This window comes from Ipomoea nil, unplaced genomic scaffold (assembly GCF_001879475.1).
Source record: "Ipomoea nil cultivar Tokyo-kokei standard unplaced genomic scaffold, Asagao_1.1 scaffold1407, whole genome shotgun sequence".
NCBI lineage: Eukaryota > Viridiplantae > Streptophyta > Magnoliopsida > Solanales > Convolvulaceae > Ipomoea > Ipomoea nil.
Window position 1 is genome coordinate 4,577,487 of NW_017617835.1, and position 25,098 is coordinate 4,602,584.

At 37.6% G+C, this 25,098-nt stretch overlaps 5 protein-coding genes across 6 annotated transcripts; 1 reads left to right on the forward strand and 4 right to left on the reverse strand.

Moving 5' to 3' along the window:
- Window positions 1–9,305: 9,305 nt before the first annotated feature.
- LOC109186257 (protein SRG1-like) lies at window positions 9,306–10,849 on the reverse strand. Its single transcript, XM_019336183.1, has 4 exons — window positions 10,601–10,849; window positions 10,147–10,394; window positions 9,751–10,075; window positions 9,306–9,551 (listed from the first exon to the last, which is right to left on the reverse strand). The coding sequence occupies exons 1-4, from the start codon at window positions 10,847–10,849 to the stop codon at window positions 9,306–9,308; spliced, it is 1,068 nt and encodes a 355-aa protein (XP_019191728.1).
- Window positions 10,850–11,207: 358 nt separating this feature from the next.
- On the reverse strand, window positions 11,208–13,014 carry LOC109186189 (protein SRG1-like). The gene is made up of 4 exons (XM_019336117.1): window positions 12,744–13,014; window positions 12,397–12,644; window positions 11,666–11,990; window positions 11,208–11,563 (listed from the first exon to the last, which is right to left on the reverse strand). The coding sequence occupies exons 1-4, from the start codon at window positions 12,996–12,998 to the stop codon at window positions 11,318–11,320; spliced, it is 1,074 nt and encodes a 357-aa protein (XP_019191662.1). The 5' UTR covers window positions 12,999–13,014; the 3' UTR covers window positions 11,208–11,317.
- An 818-nt stretch (window positions 13,015–13,832) lies between these two features.
- Window positions 13,833–14,900, reverse strand: LOC109186190 (thaumatin-like protein). The gene has a single exon (XM_019336118.1). It carries the CDS (start codon window positions 14,706–14,708, stop codon window positions 13,965–13,967), a length of 744 nt encoding a protein of 247 aa, XP_019191663.1. The 5' UTR covers window positions 14,709–14,900; the 3' UTR covers window positions 13,833–13,964.
- A 3,270-nt stretch (window positions 14,901–18,170) lies between these two features.
- Window positions 18,171–19,071, forward strand: LOC109186662 (LOB domain-containing protein 33-like). Its single transcript, XM_019336748.1, has 2 exons — window positions 18,171–18,491; window positions 18,575–19,071. The coding sequence occupies exons 1-2, from the start codon at window positions 18,213–18,215 to the stop codon at window positions 18,926–18,928; spliced, it is 633 nt and encodes a 210-aa protein (XP_019192293.1). The 5' UTR covers window positions 18,171–18,212; the 3' UTR covers window positions 18,929–19,071.
- A 181-nt stretch (window positions 19,072–19,252) lies between these two features.
- Window positions 19,253–25,047, reverse strand: LOC109186661 (probable phosphoribosylformylglycinamidine synthase, chloroplastic/mitochondrial). 2 transcript variants are annotated; one of them, XM_019336746.1, is made up of 5 exons: window positions 24,906–25,047; window positions 24,390–24,442; window positions 21,481–24,297; window positions 19,840–21,220; window positions 19,253–19,745 (listed from the first exon to the last, which is right to left on the reverse strand). In XM_019336746.1, exons 2-4 carry the CDS (start codon window positions 24,432–24,434, stop codon window positions 19,841–19,843), a joined length of 4,242 nt encoding a protein of 1,413 aa, XP_019192291.1. In that variant the 5' UTR covers window positions 24,435–24,442; window positions 24,906–25,047; the 3' UTR covers window positions 19,253–19,745; window position 19,840. The 2 variants fall into 2 exon arrangements, with proteins under 2 accessions (XP_019192291.1, XP_019192292.1); XM_019336747.1 differs by having other exon boundaries at window positions 24,390–24,439; window positions 24,906–25,046.
- Between the last annotated feature and the right edge of the window lie 51 nt (window positions 25,048–25,098).

The following is a 25,098-nucleotide window of genomic DNA, read 5'->3' on the forward strand; positions in this document are numbered from 1 at the left end:
AACAAAATCTGACACTTAGCTTTATTCAGAATTTAAGGGCTTTTACGCTGCAAATTTAGTAATTAAAAAAGAATTAATTTTACATTACGATATAATCACGTACAATTATATTAAAGGATTAAACATGTTATTTTTCATGAAATTTTGAGCAATGATGTAAATGAATTACGAGTCTTTGTGCATCCATGTTCATCGTGGTCATGGGTAGAAGTACGGAGTAATCTTTATGTTTGTTTATTATATCAATGTTCCTTGTAATGTGTGAGACAAGTTGGATGCTGCAAATTTCTTGGAAAACAAAAAAAGGTGATGCACATAGCATGTATCCTACTTAAAGTGATACTTTGGGAGTATTTAGTAAGTACCCCTTAGTTGATTATTAGACCATCCGCAACCGTTGAGGCGAATTGGGAGAGAATGTAAGAGTGATTAGGAAAAAGAATGTAGGAGGGGAGAGATAAAATAAAAATAAAAAAATAAATCTGGTTTTTTATTAAAGGAGGGACAGGTGCGCCTGATGCGCCCGTGTGGACTACTTTTAGGCGCACAGCAGTTCCTCCTTTCTTGACATTCTTTCGTTCCTTGCTCCCGGTTTATGCAGAGGCTTCCAACATTTTCTCTCACTTATTTATCTCACCTCCATGTAGGATGAGATGCCTTGAAAATTGTGAAATAACTTCTCTTGCTCTTCAGATTGGGATACTCTTAGGTTAGTGAGTTTGATTGGTTGGTAACATTAATTGATGATAGATAAGTGTTTAGTATAGTAGTTGTTACGGAATTGCTGATTACATGCAAAATGATTTTCTAAAAAAATTGATTGAAAAAATTACTTTGAGCAACTTTTTGAATTTTAGTATTTTGGAGCAATAAGTTGTTACATAAAACTAATTAATCAAACACTCATATTAATTGTTTAACCAAGTCAAACAACTAATAGTAGTCAAATAAGTCAAAATTGACTAATAATCTAACTATGTGACCAAACATGACCTTTGAGATTTTAATGTTAGCAAAGCAACATCGAACTTTGAAAACATAATTAATTACTCCGATCCGCAATAATCAAATATAACCAAGTGATTAAAAAAAAAAAAAAAAACTTACTATCATCACTATCTAAAAGTGTATATGAAACTATGAATTAAAGACTATATGGGACGAGTTAAACTTGAGAGGATATTAACTTATTATATCACGATGATATTTGTCCATTCTTAACAACTAATTAGTATAAATTGACTTGATAGTTTAAGTAATTATTTGATACTTTGATATTTTTCTTCCTTTGTATGCCAACAAATTTTTAAAAAAATGTAATCAACCAAAAGTCCCAAACTATATAAAACTATTAATCTTAGTCTCTATATTAGTAACTAACATTGAATTGAATGGTTCATTTATTAATTATATAGTTTGCAATCCGTTCGTTGACTCATGAATTTTACACGAGCCATGCATGCTTGGAAATTATGCATAGATATCGAACAATCCAATATATATTAATGAAAGTTCATGATATATAGAAATATAATTATATGCAAATTCAATAACACCTAAATCAATAATATATGCAAGTTGATCGTCCCACGTACCCTAATTTGCATGCAAATTAAAAACCCAACAACTTGGTCATAGGTTGTAAGTAGGTAGGAAAAATTGAGGATGTCAACTGCAATAATATAATATCCAAATTAAATAGTACGCTAATTTTGAAGGTAGACTTGCGAGACAATACAACAATGAAATTAGGTTTGAAACTTTGTTCCATTCTGCGACGGGCACCACCTAGTATAGCGCTGGTTGCTCACCTATATATTTGTTGTACGTATTGGTAAATATAACAACTTGATCCTTTTGTTATTGTTATCACTTGGTCAATTTTATCATATTTTATTTTCGTGTCAATTTTTGTTTTTGGTATTTATGTCAACTTCGTTTCATTATTAGTGTGTTAATTAACAATATAACCAAAAAACTTATGGTAAAGGCACATGTAAGGTCCATGTACTATATTTTAATTTCGTATAATTTTGTGGAATTTAGTCTTTGTACTTTTTAAAATAGTAAAATTAAAGATAATTATTAACACCGTTAAAATTAACGGTTAATTTGATTACGCGACATTCACATCATCATTGTCGTGCCAAATTTTATTTTATAATATTTAATGTTATTATTATTATTTTTGAAATACTTATGATTCTTTATAAGGTATTATAACTTATGACCACCAATTTGAAATGTTAACTGGAATGCCATTACACTACATGGTAGTTGGCTAATGTAATTAATTTAATTCACTAGTACAAAATTGAGAATACAATACCAACTTTCCGAGACATCTTTACGAAGAAGGTGTTGTAGAAAAAAATTGATAAAACTTTCCGTGTCAACAACCGGGTAAAGGTGCCTCGAAAATTATATTATTAAAATAATAATAGAGGAATCCAGAGACGAAGGTACCTTCTTCATCTCTCTGGCCATGGAGACGAAGGTCCCTTGGTCTCCATGGCCGAAGACGAAGAGGTACCTTCGTCTCCGGCCAGGAGACGAAGGGACCGTGCTGGAGACGAAGACTGCAGGTGTTCTATTTTTTTTTTAAATTTTAAATATTTATTTTGTTTAAAATTATTTTAAAAAATAATTTTTACATTTCATGAGTTTGTGTTGTTTAGGAACCCAATTGCATTTGTTTTAGTTCAATGGTCTAATTGTAGTTTAGTGTGCAGTTCAGTGGCCTATTTGACCGACGTCACTTTCAGTGCATGTTTTGGTGTTGTTTAGGGATCCAAGTCATTTTCAGTGCATTTTTTTTTATTTTTTTTATTTTGTTCAGAACTCCCTGAAAGTTTTTTTTTTTTTTTTTTTTTTTTGAATACTATTGACTCTATTACAACAATCATTATTGTGTGGACCATATTTTGTATAGTGTAAAATAATGTACATTCAATACAAAAATAATGTACTTTTAATATATTAAAAATGTACATTGTATTCAGGGGATGTGCATTATTTGTGTACTAAGTGTACATTATATTGTATAATGTACATTCAATACACAAATAATGTAAATTTAGTATATTAAAAATATACTTTTTGTTATGGTCCACACAATAATTTGCCCTATTACAAGGTAATATATGTTCTATATTTTCTCAATCTATTGCAGCCCAAAGAACTACACTAAATATGTATTTCTAGCTTTAAAATCAATAAACAACAAGAAATTACCATTTTACCCCTAAAATTCACGGTGCAAACGGAAGAAAGTAACGGGAGGACCGTTGAAGGTCAAAATTACAAAGTCGGATGACTATGCTGAGACATATTAAAGTTAAGGACGATAGATGGCAAAACCACCAAAGTCAAGAGACCTTGGCTGGCATTAACTCTATTAAGATATAAGTATTATACTTGTAAGATTTCACAACTTAAACTCTGATACCACTCTGTATCAGAGCCTAATAAATTCTATTTTATCTGTCCAAGATTTCCCAATCTAAGCTCTCAAACTACTTTGTATCAAAGCATAATCAATTATATTTCCTATATTCAAGATGTCACAACCTAAACTCTGATACCACAATGTATCAGGGGCTAATCTATTATATTTTATTATTGTTGTTGTTGTTATTATTATTATTATTATTATTATTTTTATTTTATTTTTTTAGACGCGCAAGCAAAAGAATATAATCGTCGTCATCATGGTCTAAGCGCTATACTATCATAATCATCATGCAATTACATTGCTATTCTTCCCATGAGTTTTCTTGATCATTGTGCGAACCACCGGCTACGTCTCCGACGGATCCCTGCTACAAGAGGAATATGTGGATCAGCGTTATTTGCGTGAACGACATCGTTACCGACCTTCATCTCGACGGTTGAATTTGTCAGGGAAGATAGACGTGGGAGCCTTATCCCAAATGCACGGCCTCAGAACTCTGACTATCATGCACAATTCCTTCGCCGAACCCATCCCGGAGTTCAACCAACTCGCTCAAGGCTCTTTACATCTCGAAAAACCAGTTCTCTGGCGAGATTCCACCAAATTTTCTTCGCCAAGATTAGGTCCATGAAGAAAGTATGGTTCTCCGACAACAAATTCACCGGCAAGATCCATTCATCTCTCACAAGATTACCTCGCATTATGGAACTGCACCTCGAAAACAACCGTTTTTCTGGCAAAATTCCAGAATTCAAACAAAAACCTTGGCTGCAATCAAGCTTGCTAATAACAACCTCTAAGGGGAAATCCATGCCAGACTGTCAAGATTCAACGATTCGTCCTTCAAAGGAAATCTCGGTATTTGCGGCACAAAAATGATCAAGAAAACACAAAGGAAGAAGAGCAATGTAAGTGCATGATGATTATGAGCAATGCCCATATTATGATAGTATAGCGCTCAAACCATGATGACGGTGATGATCTTCTGTTGCTTGCACGTCTAATAATAATAATAATAATAATAATAATAATAATAATAATAATAATAATAAATATAAACAAAAAAAAAAAAAAGAGAGACATGTCAGCATTAGAAGGCACTAACCTGCCAAATAAGTAATTTTGGACCTAATTGAACTTTTTTTACAGGTTTAGGGGATGTAAATGGAGCTTTTTTTACTTAGGGGACTCAATTGCACTATTTGCTTGACTTAGGAGGACAATTTGACACTTTTTCCAAAGATGAAATTTATCACAAGAGGACCAATTAAAAATTCAGTCTCACCAACGATAGTGTGGAATCAACCTCTCAAAATATGACGACTTCTTGTGCACAATGCGTAAAAAGTGTAACATTTGTTTTTTTTTTTTTCCTGAGTGCAAAGCTTTAACTCCATATTCAATACTGCTTGATTGCATTGTATACAGTTCACCCTAAAAATGCAAAACTTGAACTACAAAACTCTATAATATCCTGTTAATAACATTGGTCTTGATCATTCTTTATTTGTACGGTTGTACCAAATGCTTTCAACACTGGTGGCAGAAGTGGACTCCCTCGCGGTGGTTCAAGTTCTCAACAATAACCTAGATTCGTCGCCGGAAGCTGACACGCTCGTCTTCGGAAGGGCTCTTTCATCTTCGCGGTGGTTCTAGTTCTCAACAATAACCTAGATTTGTCGTCGGAAGGGCTCCTTCATCTTTGCGGTGTTTCAAGTTCTCAAAAATAACCTGGATTCGCCGCCGAAAGCCGACAAGCTCGTTGCCGGAAGGGCTCCTTTATATTCGCGGTGGTTCAAGGTTTCAACAATAACTTGGATTCGTCGTCGGAAGCCGATACGCTCGTCGCCGAAATGGCTCTTTCATCTTCGCGGTGGTTCAAGTTCTCAACAATAACCTGGATTTGTCGCTGGAAAGGCTCCTTCATCTTCTGGTTCGTGACGCTTGCGAAGTTGCTACACGAAGGATTAGTTAAATAATCCCCATGGGGCCTTTAGCCCCGTCCCTTTACCAAAAAAAGATTAACATTAATCAATTGAGTCACTATGGTTTACCCATTTCACAACTTAAGTTCTGATACCACTTTGTATCAGAGCCTAATAAATTTTATTTCTTCTGTCTACGATTTCACAATCTGAGACCACTTTGTAACATAGCCTAATCAACTCTATTTCCTATATTCAAGATGTCACAACCTAAGCTCTGATACCATCCTGTATCAGAGCCTAATCAATTCTATTTCATATATCTAAGATCTCATAATCTAAGCTCTGATACCACTTTGTATCCGAAGCTAATCAATTCTATTTCCTATATTCAAGAACAAGACCTCAATGAAAGATCTGAGGTCACAAAAAATTGGTCATATCCTTGAATATTGTCATTTGCAGCCATTGCATACTCTTTTCTTTTCCATCCATGGAAGCTCAAAAAAGCCAGCTACAACTGCCTTCATGCAGGGTTGGCCCTAGGCAATGGCAGGCTGGCCCTTGCCCAGGGCCCATGTTTGGAGGGGGCCTACCCTACACCACCCCATCCTTTTTTATATATATAGTATATACATATCCGCTAACTATAAAAAATGCATGTAATTCCCGCGTCGAGTCTCCTGGCCCCGAACTCGTCCAAAATAGCTCCAAACTCATCCTTGAACTCCCCTTGCTCATATCTTTGACCTAAAATGATTCAAAAACACTAACAAACACCGTAAAACATTCAAAACAAGTGTAAACCATAAATAAATAATAAAATAAGGGATTATGCAATTAAATTACCAAAACTATGAACTTAAGCCTATCAAATATAATTAAATCAATGCTAAAAATGTGCACAATTAGGTGCACATCATTGGTAGGATACATGCTCCTTATAACAATGGTTACAAGGTCGAAATTTTTGACCAACACTATTAAATAAAATTTTGATTTATGAGATTTGTTAAAAAAATTTGACCAACACTCTTGAATAAAATTTTGATTTATGAGATTTGTTAAAAAAATTTGACCAACACTATTGAATAAAAATTTGATTTATGAGATTTGTTTATAATTTTGAAATCTATTTATAATTGAGTAATTTAATACTTGCATTTATAACTAACATTGTTTTGTGAACTTTTATAATGAATTATGAATTTTTAAAATTATTTAACTTGATTAATTAATTTATATTTGATTTGTGAGATTTATTTATAATATTGAAATCTATTTATAATTGAATAATTTAATACTTGTATTTATAACTAGTGTTATTTTGTAAACTTTTATAATGGGTTATGAATTGTAAAAATTATTTAACTTGATTAATTAATTTAAATTTGATTTGTGAGATTTATTTATAATTTTGAAATTTATTTATAATTGTGTAATTTAATACTTGTATTTATAACTAGTGCTATTTTGTGAACTTTTATAATGAGTTATGCATTGTAAAACTTATTTAACTTGATTAATTAATTTATATGAAATAATTTTGTGATTTAGTTATTAATATTAATAAAAATTTAAATGATAGTTTGCTTTATTTTTATGAATTATTAAGTTAATGCATTCTGAAGTTTCTACTATGTTTCATCGTATTCCAAATTATTCTAGAAAAAACTTTAAAATGATTAGTTAAAATAAATTAGTATTTATAATCAAGACTATGTGGTTTAATGGTACCTGGGTTGGACTTCCATTTGGAAGGTTGTAAGTTCGAGCTTCAGTGGAGGTGTTATTGGTTCTTTGTTAGGTTGAGAAAGTATCATTGTAATAGAGCCAATCGCAAAAAAAATAGTATTTATAAATATCATATCAATATATAATATGTGTGGTTTATAATGCATTTTCTATTCAAACTATTTTATCAAATTAACTTAATTATGTTTAATATTTTATTATGAATATTTTACTAAGTTTTGAAGTATTTTGATTCCGCACTCCCAATTACGATGATTTTTAGTTTCGTCCCCTATTTTATCAAATTAACTTAATCATGTTTAATATTTTATTATGAATATTTTACTAAGTTTTGAAGTATTTTGATTCCGCACTCCCAATTACGATGATTTTTAGTTTCGTCCCTTGTTTGTAAGTTTGTTTTATAAATTTTTATTAATAATTAATTTATTATTTATTATGATAATAATGTTATTGTTTTTTAGCTTTTTGATTTTAAATTGTTTATTTATTTTTATAAACTATAATTATTTATTTCTGAAGGCGCTGATGTCGTTATTGATTATTTTACATTTTGAAAATCATTAATAATGTTTTTCATGATTATTATTGTGTATGTAAAATTGTTAAAAACTTGTAAATCTTATTTGTTTAACTTTGGAAAATGTCCTGCTCTATGGAAGCTTAAAATCCCTCAAGTGGAAAACTTTTTTATGGAGAGCCTTAAATGATATTCTCCCCAGCACGGAGAATTTGATTAAAAAGAGAGTAGAGATTGAGCCTACATGTGCTATGTGTAGCGTCACGCATGAAGATGTTATGCATGCTTTAGTATCTTGTGACTTTGCAAAGGCCACGTGGAATGAATCCCGTCTACCAATCCCCACTATTATGGCAAATAGTTTTTACACATGGTTTGATGGGATATTAAATGTTTTGGACACTAATATGATCATGTTCGCAGCAGCTGCAATTCTATATCACATATGGAGAGCAAGAAAAGATGCGGTCTGGAAGGCCTACCTACCAACACCGAGGAAAATAGTCGCGACTACCGCTGCAGCCATACAGGCCTGGAGGCAGGTTCACCACGCTGGCAACCGAAACCGAAGCCTAGCCGAGCCGGATGCGGCTCCGTGCACCAGATCACCGAAACGGTGCACCCTCATGTGCCACCACGATTATGCTACGTGGATGCCGGCTATCTCCCCACAATGAACAAGGCCCTCGGTGGGTGTCGTTCTTCTAGACGAAACAGGAGCTTTTCTTGCGGCCTTCAATGCCGACCTCCCAAACTGCTTTTCCCCACTAATGGCAGAAGCATTTGCATGTGAGGAAGCCTTGTCCTGAATGCGGAATCGGGAGGAACGGTCCTTTGTGTTACACACGGATTGCCAGACTCTACACCAATATTTATCATCTGCTACGGGCCCTCTTCGTTCGTACGTTGGCTATGCCATTGATAGTTGTAGATCTCTTATGTCTCATTTCAATTACTGCTTAGTTAAGTTTGTTCCTAGATCGAATAATTTATTAACTCATACATTAGCATCTTCAGTTTTTAGTCAGTCTACATCTATGTACGGGGAGAACATCCCACCTGACACGATTTCAGCTTATCTCTAATTGGCGGTTATTTAAAAAAAAAGTTAGATGTCATGCAATAGTATTTTTATCTTTTAAATAATTTAAATTTTAGGTATTAAAATATATGTTAAGTTCGGATAGGGCCTTTTTTTTTTTTTACTTGTCCTGGGCCAATAAAATGATAGGACCGAGCCTGCCTTTATGTTATGCACCACCTTCTTTGCTATCCTGTGGTCCACTATCTGCAAATTTGAAACATTTTTATTTTCTTGTATACAAATACACATAGCCCAACAGTTTGAGACAGTTGGTAAACGAACTGCTAATGCAACTATAAGGTGGAGGATCGACTTGGGCACTCTTCGGACCAAATCTGATTAGTTTTATGGTGGTGGGGATCAGGTATTATATACAAAATATAACCCAACAGAAGTATTATTATCGTAGCTCCAATGATACTATCAACATAAGCCAAGAAGCTGGCAGACAGACAGTGGCTTCATCTTTCAAAGGAAGAAAACATAAAACTTCAACAGAAGTATTACATGCATGGTTTTGACATTTTTGAGAAAATTATATTGAGTTTCAACTACTGCTTGCTTGCTTTATAGTTTCAGATAGTCTGTGTGTGATTTTCCATCCATTTTCCTTGCCAGATTGTACCTAATAAAATCAATATACTTAACACTTTTATACTTTCTTGAAAGAAGACGATCATCCACCATCGTTTCAACGGGCCCAACATCCACCTCGTCTTCTGGAATTACAAATGCTGCAATGGAGATTCTAGCCTTTGTCTGGTTTGTAACAGCTCTGTGTTCAATGCTTTTGTATACCCCATTACTCCAACCCTGAAAAACCAATAGCACTGTTTAGTTGCATATAATTGAAGTATGTGCTCCATCTCAACTAAAAGTCTAATACCAAATTGAAGCATGTGTTCCATCTCAACTAAAAGTCTAAGCTGATAGTTGGATTACACATTAATGGTTATATGCTCACACATATAAGGTTCAAGACATTTATATAGGGTGATCTGAGTAGCCTTACTTCCATAACGTCACCTATGTTAACAACGATTGCGTTTGGAATAGGATTTACAGGAACCCATGCTTCTTTGTGCCTTATTTGGAGGCCCGTGATCTCGTCTTCTTGCACAAGTAGAGATATGGAGCTAATGTCGGAATGAGGTCTAACTCCAAGAACAAGATCGGGTTTAGCACAAGGCGAGTAGTAGTTCAATCTAATGCCTTGTTTCATCTCTCCATGCATCTCTCTTAGACTGTGTTTTTCCATGCCCATTAACACTGACAAATTGGCTAAAATCTTAGTACTCACCATTTCTATTTCTTTAGCATACTGCTCGACGGCTTCCCTGAGCACAAACAGATCAAATCATGAAAGAATATCAATCAATATTGCAGAAATTTTAAGTACTATACATACTTGAAGCCTGCTAATGTGGATGGCCAGTACTTCATATCCCGGTATTTTGGTGGCAGTGTCACTAAGAACATGGAGTCATTCCAGTCGAGTTTTTGTTGATCAGAGACTATATAGGTTTGCCCGTATCCCTGTATATCGTTTTCTGCAATTGCATACTTTTCTTTTTCTTCCACAGGGAGTTCAAAGAATGATGCTACAGCTGCCTCCATATTTTCCAGCACTTCGTTCGTCACTCCATGATCTATCACCTGCAAGATTGCATCTCTAAATTTCTGTTATAATCTAAGGTTGAGCCAGAGTCACTCAATTGGGCTATAATGCACATGAGCCAAACCAGATTAAATCTAACATCTTAGCTAGTCTGACTTATGACCTTATAAACCCATATGTTCTCTCTTATTTTATTAACAATTTCGATAAATGAAAAAGACGAGCAAGGGAGCTGAGAGCATACCTGAAAGAAACCCCATTCCTTGGAAGCAAAATCCAACTTTCTCAGTTCATCTTCATCTCCATTATCAAGCAAAGAGAGATTTATGATAGGAATTTCAGATGATAACTGAGAGATTTTGGAAGCTAGAGGCCTATCCTCTTCATTCTGAATGTATCTTTCAGGAACATCCTTGGCATCCTTTCTAACAATCTCCTGCACACTAGGTACACCCAATGATTTCCCCCAGCCAGTTGATGATTTTCCCTCCATCGATCCTGCAGTTAGCGCCCGATCTTCTTCCCCTTTGCATGCAGAATTTGTATATCCAATGTAAAGAAATGAACCTCTTCCCTCCTCAAATAAGAAGATGCCTCAGAAGCTGACAAAACATTCATTATTTGTTTCATCTTAGATAATTAATAATGTCATGTTTCATCTTGACAACAGCGTACGCAGGCTGTATATGTTGGGCAATTCCTTGTTTTACATTCTGTCTTGGCATGTTTACAAATTCTGAGAATATATCATTTGCACAAAGGACAAGAAGTTGATATCTTAGTGTTTAAAGATCATATTTTTGGAGTTTTGTTTCAGTAGTTTCTTGTTTGCTACATATACCAACTCGTAAACGAAACTTTATTAACAACAACAGGCATAACATTGTATCAGAAGTTTGATTTCTGACAAGATTGTAACATATTGATGAGAAAATCAACTTCAAAACCTACTTCTTGCTCTCTATAGTTTCAGATAATCAGTGTGTGATTTTCCATCCATTTTCCTTGCCAGGGAATACCTAAGAAAATCGACATACTTCACACTTTTGTACTTTCTTGGAAGAAGGCAATCATCCACCATTGTTTCTACTGGCTCAATATCCACCTGGTCTTCTGGGATTACAAATGTTGCAACAGAGATTCTAGCCTTTTTCTGGTTTGTAACAGCTCTGTGTTCAATGCTTTTGTATACCCCATTGCTCCAAGCCTGCAAAACCGAGAAACCAATATCACCGTTTAGTTGCTTACAATTGCATTAGTAGCCCGCTTACTATTCAAGAAATTTATATAAGTGGGAAGCTAGGCTTACTTCCATAACGTCGCCTAGGTTAACGACGATTGCATTTGGGATAGGATTTATGGGAACCCATGATTGTTTGTGCCTGATTTGCAGGCCTGCGATCTCGTCTTCTTGCAGAAGTAGAGTAATGGAGCTGCTGTCAGAATGAGGACTGACTCCAAGAACCAGATCAGACTTAGCACAAGGTGGATAGTAGTTCATTCTAATGCCTTGTTTCATCTCCCCATGCATCTCTCTTAGACTGTGCTTTTCCATGCCCATTAACACTGACAAATTGGCTAAGATCTTAGTAGTCACCATTTCTATATCTATAGCATACTGCTCAACAGCTTCCCTGAGCACAAATACATCAAATCAGGCAGTTAGTCAGACTGTTGACTTGGTAATAAGCCAATTCGACTCCCAGTAGGAGCGGCTTATTGGCCTTCTTGATTTGAGCCAGTCAGCTATGGGTAACCTAGACTGGTTTACCTCCTTGTGATCCTTTGCCAGCTAGGGCCACAAGGCAGAGTTTACCCTTAGTGACTGTAGGCGGCTTATTGGCCTTCTTGGTTTGAGTCAGTCAACTATGGGTAAGCTAGGCTGGTTTACCTGTTGGGTAGGGATACAAGACAGGATTTACCCTGTGCACACCCTTACTGGTTGCGGGTTTCTATCGACACCCAATAAAAGGAATCAAATCATGAAGATTAAGCATGAAAGAATATCAATCAATATTGCAGAAATTTTTAAGTACATACTTGAAGCCTGCTAATGTGGATGGCCAGTACTTGATATTCCTGTATTTTGGTGGCAGTGTCACCAAGAACATCAAGTCATTCCAGTCAAGTTTTTGGTGGTCAGACATTACATAGCCTTGTCCATATCCCTGCAAATCATTTTCTGCCATTGCATACTTCTTTTTATCTTCCACAGGGAGTTCAAAGAATGATGCTACACCTGCCTTCATATTTTGCAGCACTTCGTCCCTCACGCCGTGATCTATCACCTGCAAGGTTCCATCTTTCGTGAAAACGAGTGTAACCCAGCAGTTTGGGACAGTTGGTAAGTAGCGGGAAACAAGAAAGGGAGGCGATCGAGAGCATACCTGAAAGAAACCCCATTCCTTGGAAGCAAAATCCAGCTTTCTCAGCTCATCTTCATCCCCATTATCAAGCAATGAGAGATTTATGATTGGAATTTGAGATGATAACAGAGAGATTTCAGAAGCTTTTGGCCTATCCTCTTCATTCTGAATGTATCTTTCAGGAACATCTTTCCCATCATTCCTAACAATCTCCTGCACACTAGGTACAGCCAATGATTTTCCCCAGCCGGTTGTCGGTTTCTCCTCCTCCATCATCCTGGCCTGCAGGTAACACCCAATCTTCTAATTCTTCCCCCATTTGCAGGCAAATATACATTATATTTATACCTCCAGAAATGGATCTTCCCCTTTCCTATGATAAGAGATTCCTCAGAACTTGACAAAACTTTTGCCATTTGTTCCATCTTAGATTATTAATGCTCCCATGTCTCATCTTCCCAGCAGCATGTGCTGGCGATATATGCCAACCGGTTCCTTGTTTGACCTTTTTGGAACCAGTAAATAATCTCATCCATCTTAGTTATACATGTTAGTTAACCTTAAAATCATCAAACTAAACTAAACTAAACTTCCGGCCAGAATTCAATCTTCTACTCATAATCCCCATCTAGGGAACCAAACATGAATGAATAGAGCTTGTTTGTGTTCATTCTTTTGTTAAGATTTTAGAGTGTGAGTGTTTATTTGTTAGGGTTTTTGAAAATCATGTCCGTGTTCGTATTTGTTTGTTAATGTTTGTAAACATGTTCGTTTGTTTGGTCAATTAATTGTGTTCATGAACAACCAAGCAACTTTTTTCATGAACGCGCTAAACAAACAAATACAAGTCCAAGAGTAACAACAAAACGACGATTTTTGTGAACATTATTAAACAACACAAACTCTGTTCACTTACACCACTCTCCCCATCATAATCACCATAATAACCAGAATTGGAACGTTAAAAATTATTTGAGGATTGGTCCCAGGAATTGAAACATGTACTCCATCTCAACTAAAAGTTCGGTGGATTCCAAGCAACACGTGGACCGTAGTAGCTTAAGCTAATAGTTGGATTGCACATTAATAACTATATGCTCAACACCAGGATACATAAACTACATTGATCATATACTCAAACAAGAAAACACAAAAAACCCCCAAAAAGCCACCACCACTGCACATCAATCATTTGTTTTTTATTGTACAACATTCAACGATATCTCCACCACTATACATCGATCAATTTGGAGGGCAGAAAGTGATGACGTAGCGGGGCGCCCGGCAGCTCTTGAGTCCGGTGGACTCATCATAAGGATAGCTATAAGCCCTGGGACAAATGACCTTAAACAGATGAGAAATGGTGGAAGGTTTACAGCTCTTCCTCTCTGCAAATTCTCCTGTGCAGCAATTCTTAGGATCCTTAGTGGCTAAACACGCACTTTTGCAGCCCACCACCTTTCCCTGACAAATAACCGCCAGATTCTTGGGACAACAAGCGTTCAAATCTTCCTCACACGCCGCCACGCCGCAGCCGACGCCGACGCCCACCGGAATCATGGACACCGGGACGTTAAACCCGTCAACCAAGCTGACATCGTAGTAATGCTTAGCGTTTGTCGAGGTTCCTAGAGTCATCTCCACGAGCGTCGCCGGGGGAGCTCCGCCGGCGCCGGCACAGTGGAGCTGGCCGGCGCAGTCTCCGGTCTGGCACGACCCTTTGCCGTCTCCGTCGAAGCAGCAGCCCTGTCTCGCCCAGATTCTCCCCGACCATCTCTCGGGGAGATTAAGGATCACCTGTTGGCCGAAGGTGAGGCGGAAGCCGCCGTCGCTGGGGGTGTCGTGGCCGGCGTTGCCGAGGATTCCGGGCCATATGGTTTCTCTGCAATTGTTCACGACTATGAGTTGAGTTCCATCTGCGGCGGCGCAGAAAGAAATCAAGAAAATGAGGATGATCAAGAGCGAAGGAACTGGAGGAGCATGCATGTTTTCTTCCTTTGCTGATCAGCTCTGAGGGCTTAAAACTTGGAAATGCAGAGGTGAAAGAGAAGGAAAAAAAATGGCGTCAACTTTAAAGAGATCGAAGAGGGTAATTAAGTTCTTGGGGAACAGTTTCGTCGTCGTGCTTCCACTTTTCCAGGCCACATTTTCAGCTCTAAAGAAATTCTTCTTTTAAACTGTAAACATTACCCTATAATCGTGGGCTCAAAAGTTGCCACTATCCAACTAATTTCTTCCTTTTCTTCATTTTTTGTACTTTTTGACTCTTTTGATTAACTACTCCGCAACCATTACTCAAATGTACGTTCTGAATGAAGTCTGTCTTGTGACCTTAGCAGTGAATGATCACAATGTAATTTGATAAACCAGTTTAGGTCATCAAATTAGTCTAGTTGACCAGTTCAAATAACTTTATGAAAATTTAAACTTGAAACATTGTGCATCATATTAAAGAGTTCTGAATTTTGAACTCGACATTCCTCCCAAGCTAAATTTTATACACAAAATAGAAAGTTACCGTAAAAGAGTCTAAATTTTATCAACATGACGAAAAATCATTTAGAGTTTAAATTTTATCTGAAACCAATTGTTGTAAACAGTTTAATTAAGTCCCACATTGTCCACCACCCTGGCATAATGATGGGAACAAACTTTGTAGAGTGGGTGGTGGGTTCTCGTTTTGCAAAGCAACTTTAGCATTAATCGAGGATAATTTTTAATTGTGATTAAGAAAAGAACCGAACATTGGATCCTTAAAACTTGCCAAAGTGACATTCTTGAAATCTTTATGTAAATTTAAAACTTGATGAGCAAAACAAGAAAAATGGCCCAATACTTTCATGAGCAGATCATTGGTTTTTTTAGAAGGATTGGGAGGTTGGGTTTTGGCTAATTCATTCTGAAAAGGGACCATTAAAGAATAACTAAGCCCATTATCCTTAGCAGGAATTTAGGTTAAAAAAGAATTGTTACAATTAAAATTAAAATCAATAAAATATACAATTGGGTAAATTTAAGTTCAAAACTCAACTCGATTACATTGAAAATTCAGAGCTCGAGCTCAACTAGTCTCTTGTTCTTTGAATTTGAGTCAAACTTTCATTAACTTGAACTCATCTCAACTTGTAACTTGAATATATAGTTAGAAAAACGATTGAATAAGCTCTCTAAGTAGAATGAATAGTACAGTTTAACTTTACTTACAACGAGTAAAGTTCATTCTATTTGCACTATAAGTGATGTGGTAAATATGATGGTTCCCACGAATACATACAAGTATTGGAGTCGGACCGGATACATGTCTTCTTCTAGACTACTTGTTGGTTTAAGTCTTGAGTCCAGGAGATGACGTAAGGTCAGAGAATCCCGAGTTGTATTGTGGTAGATGAAAAATGCCTAAAATATTCCGCTACAAACATTTAATGTTGTATTTATAGGGGGTGAAAGGGAACACATGCTGGCCTCCCGGCATGTGTGACACGTGGGGCGCATGTACACGAGCAAGCCGAAGGTTACACTGATTCATCCACGTGTTCTGAAATTCCTGACCTCCTCATTCTTGCGGCTATTGGGTTCAGGCCGAGGAACATCGCTAAGGCCTCAAGTAGAGATCGAGGGTCAGGTGACTCTTCCCAACCTAAGATGGTCAGGGCGAATCTGAAAGGTGAATAGGTACAGTGCAGACCCTACGCTGCTCAGCATGTTTTATTTAGGTCGGCTCGGTATGTCCTGATCGAAGTCGACGATGCTCAGAAATTATTCCCCATGATAAAACGGTCAAATACCGAGCTAACACACGAAACATAAAGGGACGGTACACCCGGAAAATATTCCTTATCAACATGTCATTTGTATAATGCATTCAACCATCAAAACTAAATTTTTCTTGGTGCATCATATCATAGGAGAAATGGATGTGAACACAAGCTGAAAAAGAGATAAATTTACCACCAAATTACGTCGTAAATCCCTAATGTAGAGTCTTTTCAACCAAGCTGGAAAGTTGATTATCATTAACCAATAATACCAATTAAACAATTATTGCTCTTCATCAATCCCACCAAAACGCAGCAAACAAACAAAACCAAAAAGGCAGTTTCAACTGTTCATATTGCTGCACATACATATCCTGGAAGAGCATATAGGCATTATAGTCTATAATCTATATATAGATACAAGCTATGGCAGTCTACCATAGCCGCCTATTATGGAACAAAAAGAATGCATGGCATGAGTATGATGGAGATGGACACTTTCATCGTTAAACTCGAAAGTGCAAACCCAACTTTGCATGACAGTCACATCCTTCTCTCCATGCATGCATTTCAAGGATAAAACAAATAGGCTTTTGTCCATTTGACAACATGGAAAGTTGGGGAAAATGGCATTTTGTCTCCCATCTTTTTACCAGGGAACTAGGGAAGGAAGCATTATGCCATTATTTCATGATGAATAGTACATAGTTCATGCACTGACACCTGTTTCTATAGTTACTTTGGTCGAGAACTCGAGATAGACATGACTACTGTTCGGGTACCGAACCTTGTATAGATAGATTAGGGTGACTGGTGTACGGGTGACATGACCAGACCGGTTAAGGCCAGGAATGCATCACCAACAGAAGAGACAAGACGATTGGTGCACACCTGTAGGCGAATCGGCTGGCCTATCCCAAAGACCAACAAAAAGCTTGATGAGAGAGAGAGTGGCAACAGCCACCAACCCATTATTGAGAAAAGTTTTGGTTTAATAATATGGAACAATGGAGAAATGGCATGTGGAGAGCAGAGAAAGGGGAGATAATAATGAGTCATGCAGCCTACTAATTAAACTAATTATATCTAATAGCCTAAAAGGAGTAACTGTTCCAAATGATGCTCTCACTTTGAAGTTGACCTAAAGAGCATGTGCATAATTGTAACAGACTGCACATATTATTATACCCACACTATTTTACAAATTTTTTTTTGATCATTTGAACAGAAACTTTTTTCTGTTCCTAAAAGATTTCTAGCCAATTTGTTGTTTCCATCATTATGTTCTTGAGACCAAAATGATGAAGGCTTTCATAATTGCTAGATATTAAAGGGCAAAGAGGGGAGTTATTGAACTTGACTAAATGATGATGATGATGATAACATCAAAATACAGTAAAGATGGGGAAATTTTATCATAACTGTTTTGAGCCCAACAATGAAGATGATGATTAGGTTCACCATCAAATAGTAATGTTACTAGAAAAGTTCTTTAAGATGCAAACAACAAATAAGGAAAGGTTACTCAAATTGTGCATGAAATTGCTGGCCACAAAGGAGACCTAAAAGAATTTACTTTTCAAGTAAAGTTAAGGAATGGCCCTTCAACTTGACTAAAATAACATGACTCTTCTGGGGAGGTGACTATAAAGCTAGGGATTTCAAGTTGGATTTTCTCACACCAGAAAGGCCAACATTAACAGTACTAGCTAAAGCTAAAAGGGCTTTTGAAAAAATGACAGGTCTTGGGTCATCATGTGGAGCATGCAAGTTCTTGAGAAGAAGGTGCTCTAATGAGTGTGTTTTCGCACCTTACTTCTTTTACGACCAGGCAGCAAGCCATTTTGCGGCTGTCCACAAGGTGTTTGGAGCGAGCAACGTCTCAAAACTGTTGCTGCACCTCCCAGTGGACAGCCGGAGTGAAGCAGCCATAAGTATATCATATGAAGCCATGGCTCGGATGCAAGATCCCATATATGGCTGCGTGGCTCAAATATTTGCACTCGAGCAACAGGTTTCAGTTTCATATCATGCATAATTACTCTCATAAGCTATTGACAGCTTCTTATCAAACGTAACATAAAACTTACCTTGCAGGTGGCCAGCCTCATGGAGGAGATCGAGAACATTGAGAAGCAGATGGCTTACTGTGCATGTGAAGGACCTGAACAACAATGCATGGTGAATGATGAGTTACTGTTCTTTTCTGAGTATAACAATATGAGCATAAATATGAATCATAATGTGACAGTACCATTCTTGGAAGATTCATATGCAAATTCAACCCCTTACAGTCAAATGAATATGCAGAACCCACCTATAAACGGATGGGAGGACGAGATTTTCTTCCCTTTCTCTGATTCAGACATCTCAGATATCTTTAATGAAACAATCGACCCAAACATCTATTTGCAGTATCAACTTATGGACAATGGCAACATTTATCACTGAAGAAAGTTAAAGCTAGAACCATAGCCATCTGATATGGAGTGCATTTTAGCAGTTTCATGTAGAATGTAAATACTCATGTTTTCATTGAATATGCATCCTGGTTAGATTCTGAATAATCACTCTATCCATGCCAACTTATCGATACCAAAACAACAGACTTCAGCCTCTGATGACTTTCTGAAACTCTAAGAAATCCATTAGTAACTGTCCTTTTTCTCTGTCAGTATTCTTATTATTCTACATTATACAATTTCTCCATATATATGTGTGTGCGTGTATGAAACATAAACTTATACGGAGTAATAAATTATAATAAGCACAAACTTAAAAAGCCCAAGAAAGTTTCCATTCATCAAATTTGGTTAAGGTTCTATGCACCCCCAAGGGAAAATAGTCAAGTACTGAAATTCAAAGGACATTAAGGACTGGAAAAAAGCTGCAAGTCCAAAGAATTCCAACTAGCCTGAGATGCCAACTTCAGAATCCATGTTGAATATTCATAGTATTACATAAATGGAACAAAATATCAAAACTAAGCTAGCTCGAGTTTTATTTCACAGGAAGATCCATCTGCTACCTGTTCGGTATCAGCAGATAAATTACAGAGATCCAAATTTGCAGCCTTGCTTTCATAGCATAGTGAGGTTTGAAAATTAAATTCAAGGGGTTATAAACTTCTGTTAAAAAAAGGGATTTATTTTGGCGAACTGAGGGATACTGCCTCTTTCTCATCTTTGGACGCATGCTTTTCAGCATGATTTTTTTTTTTGACTTGCTTATCAAAACAGAAAATTAAGCTTCTCATTCAGCAAAAGACCTGCACATGCAAACCAGAGTTATTAAGACACATATTTAGTAGTTAATCATAATAGTGGCTGCAAACTGAGTAATTGAATGATAGTTAAAGATACCTCATGAGCACCACTCTCGAGCATTTTGGAACATACGCAACCATGGACTAGGGCCCTTCTTTTCCACATCCCAATGCTTCGGATACCACGGGAACTGCCACATCAAGAAGCAACGCTCTGGGTGAGGCATCATAGCAAGGTGCCTCCCATCTGGGGAACAAATTGCTGCCACGCCAAGGGGAGAGCCATTCAGATTGAAAGGATAAACTTCTGTGGGTGTACCATCATCATCACAGTATTTCACTGGAGCCAATTTTGAACCAAGAATATCATTCAGGAAACTATTATCAGGGAAATAAGCTCTTCCCTCACCATGGGCAGCCCAGACACCCAGTGTACTACCCTCCATTCCTTTAAACATTATTGATGGTGATTCTTGTATTGTCACACTTGTGAAGCGGCACTCAAATCGTCCAGACTCGTTGTGTACAAATCTTGGCTGTGATGGGTCTCCACCTTTACCAAGAACACCTCCAATCTGAGGCCCTGGTACCCAACCCAGTAGAGCCATGAGTTGGCAACCATTGCAAACCCCAAGGCTGAAAGTGTCGGGACGGTTATAGAATTCCTGAAATTGATTCAATAGAGGCTGGTTAAAGCGTATGGAAGCTGCCCAACCCTTTGCAGAATCAAGCACATCGGCGTAGCTAAACCCACCAACAAACACAATCCCTCGGAAGTCGTTCAAAGAGACGACTCCATTCAGAAGGTCTGACATTGCAACATCCCATGGTTCAAATCCTGCAGCATAGAAAGCAGCAGACATTTCTCTGTCTCCATTGCTGCCTTCCTCCCGAATCACAGCAACCTTTGGTTTTGAAGTGGCAGTCATATATTTCTGATCCGTAAAGTTCGGTGTGAAGGACAACTTCCATAAAGGCTCATGTCGACTCTTTAACCCTTGTTTTTCTAACTCCACACATGAGGCCAATCTCTGGAACTTTTCCAGTTTAAAGCTGGTTTCTTCCCAGATGTCACGAAGCACAGAAGTTTTCTCATTCAAATAAGCAGTTCCATCAATCCTCAATTCTACCTGTGGAGAGGCAGTTACCTTTCCAATGACTTCAGCAGAAACACCACCGCTTTGAAGCTTTGACATAACTACATCCAAGTTATTCTTATTAACCTCAATGATAACACCAAGCTCTTCTGCAAAAAGTGTATGGAATATGCTACTCTCTTTAGAAGTCAAATCCAAGCAAATACCACAATTCCCAGCAAAAGCCATTTCAAGAATTCCAACAAGAAGACCTCCATCGCTGATATCATGACCAGCAGAAATAAGATCATCGGAAAGGAGATTCTGAACCTCATTGAAAACTGTTTTAAGGTAAGAAACGTCCTCAAGATCAGGACACTCATCGCCAATTTGATAAAAAGCCTGGACAATAACAGTTCAGCATTAATTTGAATTAAAACCAACTGTGGAATTAACAAATTAATCAAAAACAAGATTTCTTTCATTATGGTCATTGGATTTTTTTTCCCTCATAAAATTTATATTCACTACAATATCGAAGAAATAGAGTTTGATGTAACAAGTGCAAATACATGGAGTAGATATATTATTTAATTTTTCATGTTTCAAATCAATTATCAATTAGAAAATGAGTGCACTTTTAGATTCCATAGGTCACAAACCTGGGCAAGAGCAGATCCACCAAGACGCCTTTTTCCCTTTGCCAAGTCAATGTGGAGCAGTATACCATCATCTCCAAGCTTCAAATCTGGTGTGACTGTTTTTGTTATATCGGAACAAGTTACATATGTACTGATGACCAAGTTCCCAGGAGCCTTGACGACCTCCCCTGAAGCGCGGGCCGCCATGGAAAGGCTATCCTTCCCCCCATCAATTGCAATGCCAAGTTCAATCATTGATTCTGAAAGAGCAATGGCAGCATCATACATCGCAGCTCCTTCCCCATCTAGCTTTGCAGCATACATCCAATTCCCACTAGCTTTGACATCAGAAAGAGAGGTAACTTTTGCCCAAACAAGATTTGTGAGTGCTTCTCCAACAGCCAGTCGCGCCATTGCTTTCGGATTTAAAAGGCCTTTAATGGGCTGCTCTCCAATTGAGCAAGCACCACCAGTAAAGTCTGTGTAAGTTTGAGCAATAACAGCAACATCAGAGAGCGTAATTTGCAATGGACCCACAGTTTGCTGCTGTGCCACAAGACCTGTAACACACCTGTCAACTTTAGTAGTCAGGAACCTTTTTGAAGCGACAGAAGGAAGCCTCAGTACCCTATTCAGAGCCTCCATAACTGTTGTCCCAGGAGCAATATCAAGTGGCTTTAGCACATTATTTACACGATGAGATTCAAAAGTTTTTTGAGGCATATCCCCAAGAACTTTCTCAAGTTCAAGATCGACTGCCGGTGGAGGAGGAGGAAGTCCATTTGATCGGCATTGTTCAATAGCTAAACTGTCCACCAAGGTAATACGCCCCTCGCCATTAATTGTGCCAATAACAGCCATGGAGAGTCTCTCCCTTTTACAGATTGCCTGCAAAAGACTACCACTTTCAGGCTTGATTAATATTGCATCTTGCTCTTGATATTCAGCACCCCATATCTCAAGAACAGACATTGTGTGGTCACCAACTACAACTGCCCTTATATCAATCTTAGCACCTTGTGGATGTATAATCTCCTTGACAACGTTGCAGTTTCCACCGGCACCCTGATCATGAATGCTGATGATTGGGTTATCTTTTCCCATTTCTACACAAGCACGAACAACTCGATACAATTTCTGTGCCATCTCTGCATCTCCACGTTGTACTGCATTGAAGTCAAGATTAGCATCATTTTGGCCACTAACCATGCTGGATGCAGCACCACCTCCCATTCCTATGCGATATGCAGGACCTCCAATTTTAACAACCAACATTCCAATCTCAGGCTCTCCCTTTGTGATATGAATGTGATCGATTTGCCCAATACCTGCACTAAACATGATAGGCTTCAACCATTCTCTCCTCTCCCCACTTGGAAGTCTCATCCCAAAAGTCCTTGTATAACCCTGAATCAAGGGCTCGCCAAACTTATTCCCATAATCAGATGCTCCATTGCTGGCATCAATCAAGATTTGCAATGGTGAAGCCAAGTTTGCAGGGTATTGGAAGGAAGGATCTTCCCACGGAGCATATGACCCTTCAATATTAAGATTTCCAACACAATAGCCAGCTGTAGCTGCAACAACAAATGAACCCCTTCCAGTAGCATGGGTATCCCTGATACGGCCTCCTGCCCCTGTCTCTGCACCAGGATATGGCGCCACTGCACATGGAAAGTTGTGAGTTTCAGCTGTAAATAAGATATCAAGATCATGAGAACTTGTGCTCAAGGGGCACGTGGAACCAGGCTGAACAGGTCGCAACTGATTCACCAAAAATCCCTTGATGGCACTAGAGTTGTCCTTGAATCCAATGACAGAATTGTTTGGATTTGCCACCAAAGTGCTTTTAACAATCTGCATGAGAGTTTTACTAACAGGCTGACCATCAATTACAAGTTTCCCAGTAAAGAACCAGTGTCTGCTGTGTTCACTATTAGACTGTGCAATGTCAAACAACTCAACATTTGTAGGGTTCCGCTTAATATCATCCCTGAAAAGCTTAGTATAATACTGTAAATCTTGTTCATCAAAGGCAAATCCCATTTCATCATTTATTTCCTCCAATGCCTTGCGGCCCTTCTCCAGGACTGGTATGCTCCAAACCTTCTCTGGTACAACACTCGTCTCAAAAGAACTAAGCTTCTCAGGGTAAACACACTCAGTCATCCGATCATGAACCATTGCAGCAAACTCATTGATTTGACTATCAGGTAGTGGACCATTTCCGGGCTCAACATATAATAGATACCTCCTTGAGCGCTCCATTCTACTTATCTCTGTCAACCCGCATGCTTTACAAATTGAAACTGCATTAGCAGACCAAGCTGTAGTGAAAGATAACCGTGGACCAACTTCCACAATCACTGCATTTGAATTTTGCATCCTATCTCTATCCAGAAAACTCTCTGTTCCCAACTTCTCAGGCTCATATGTCTCTCCTATAACCCACTTAAGCACTGAATGCTTCTCACTAGAAAGATCTGAGGTCAACCCAATATTGAAACACTGCTCCGTTTTCAAGTCGATTATTTTGTTTGAGATTTTCTTTTGAACCAACTTGAGAAGTTCTGCAGTAGCACTATCTTGAAGCAATGGAACACGATACAGATGTACAACTTCTCCAGGAGGTTGTTGAACCTTGCTTTGCTCCTCACTCAGAGAGGTGCTTACATTCCCTGAGACCACTGCATTGATCCTTTCAGGAAAACGGGATTGTAATCTAACATTCTTGTTAGAAAACTTGAAGGGACTTCCTCGTGCAAGTACACCCCAAAGCAAACGATCAGTCTGCCTAACTGAATGTTTGGGTAAAGCTAGCTTCTGTCTATTTGCACCCTGCAATTAAATAAATGGAAGCCAAATTCAATAAGTCCCCACCTTAAGCCTAATAGATTAACAAACAAATTTGAAAACTAAAGTGACCGTACCTGTAAGAACTCTGCTGCAGCAATGTCCCAAGCAGCCATAGCCATAACCTCTACTAGAAAAAAAAATATCAAAAATAAATAAATAACTGCAAAATTTTAGCTCAACAGACCAAACAGAGCCAGAAAAAAAAAAACACTCCAGATAAGAATCAAATGACCATTAACTTCAAATAGAAACGATCTTGGATTATCCCCACATATATATTCACTATATTCTATATGCTGATTCAGTAACTCAACGAGATAAACAAAGAACCCAACTGGGGAAGTGAAATAACAAACAAACAGAACAATATTTCCCAGTTCTTATTTATAAATAACCATCAAATCATCCAAATGCACAGGTAGTCTCGAACCTTTATTACATAAAGGTCAGCAGGAAGCCGCGGATATAATCCATTAAGCAAAAATTATCAAGAAATTAATTGGAAAATTAGTGTGAGATTAGCATGCCAGTTCCCTAGCTTCTTCAACCACCACAAAAAGAAGAAGAAAAGAACAAATATATGAACTAACCTTAGTACGAGGCAGAGGTGATGGAAGAGAAGGAGAAACCTTTGGGCGACCGAAGAGGAGATTTCAACCGGGAAAAGTATGAAAGATCACAGTACTGTTCAAGAGAAAGATGACAGACGAAAAACCCTACTCAGGTTTTTCTTTTTTTCTACTCCGTATTTTTATTTTTTTTTTTTAAAATCCACACACACTA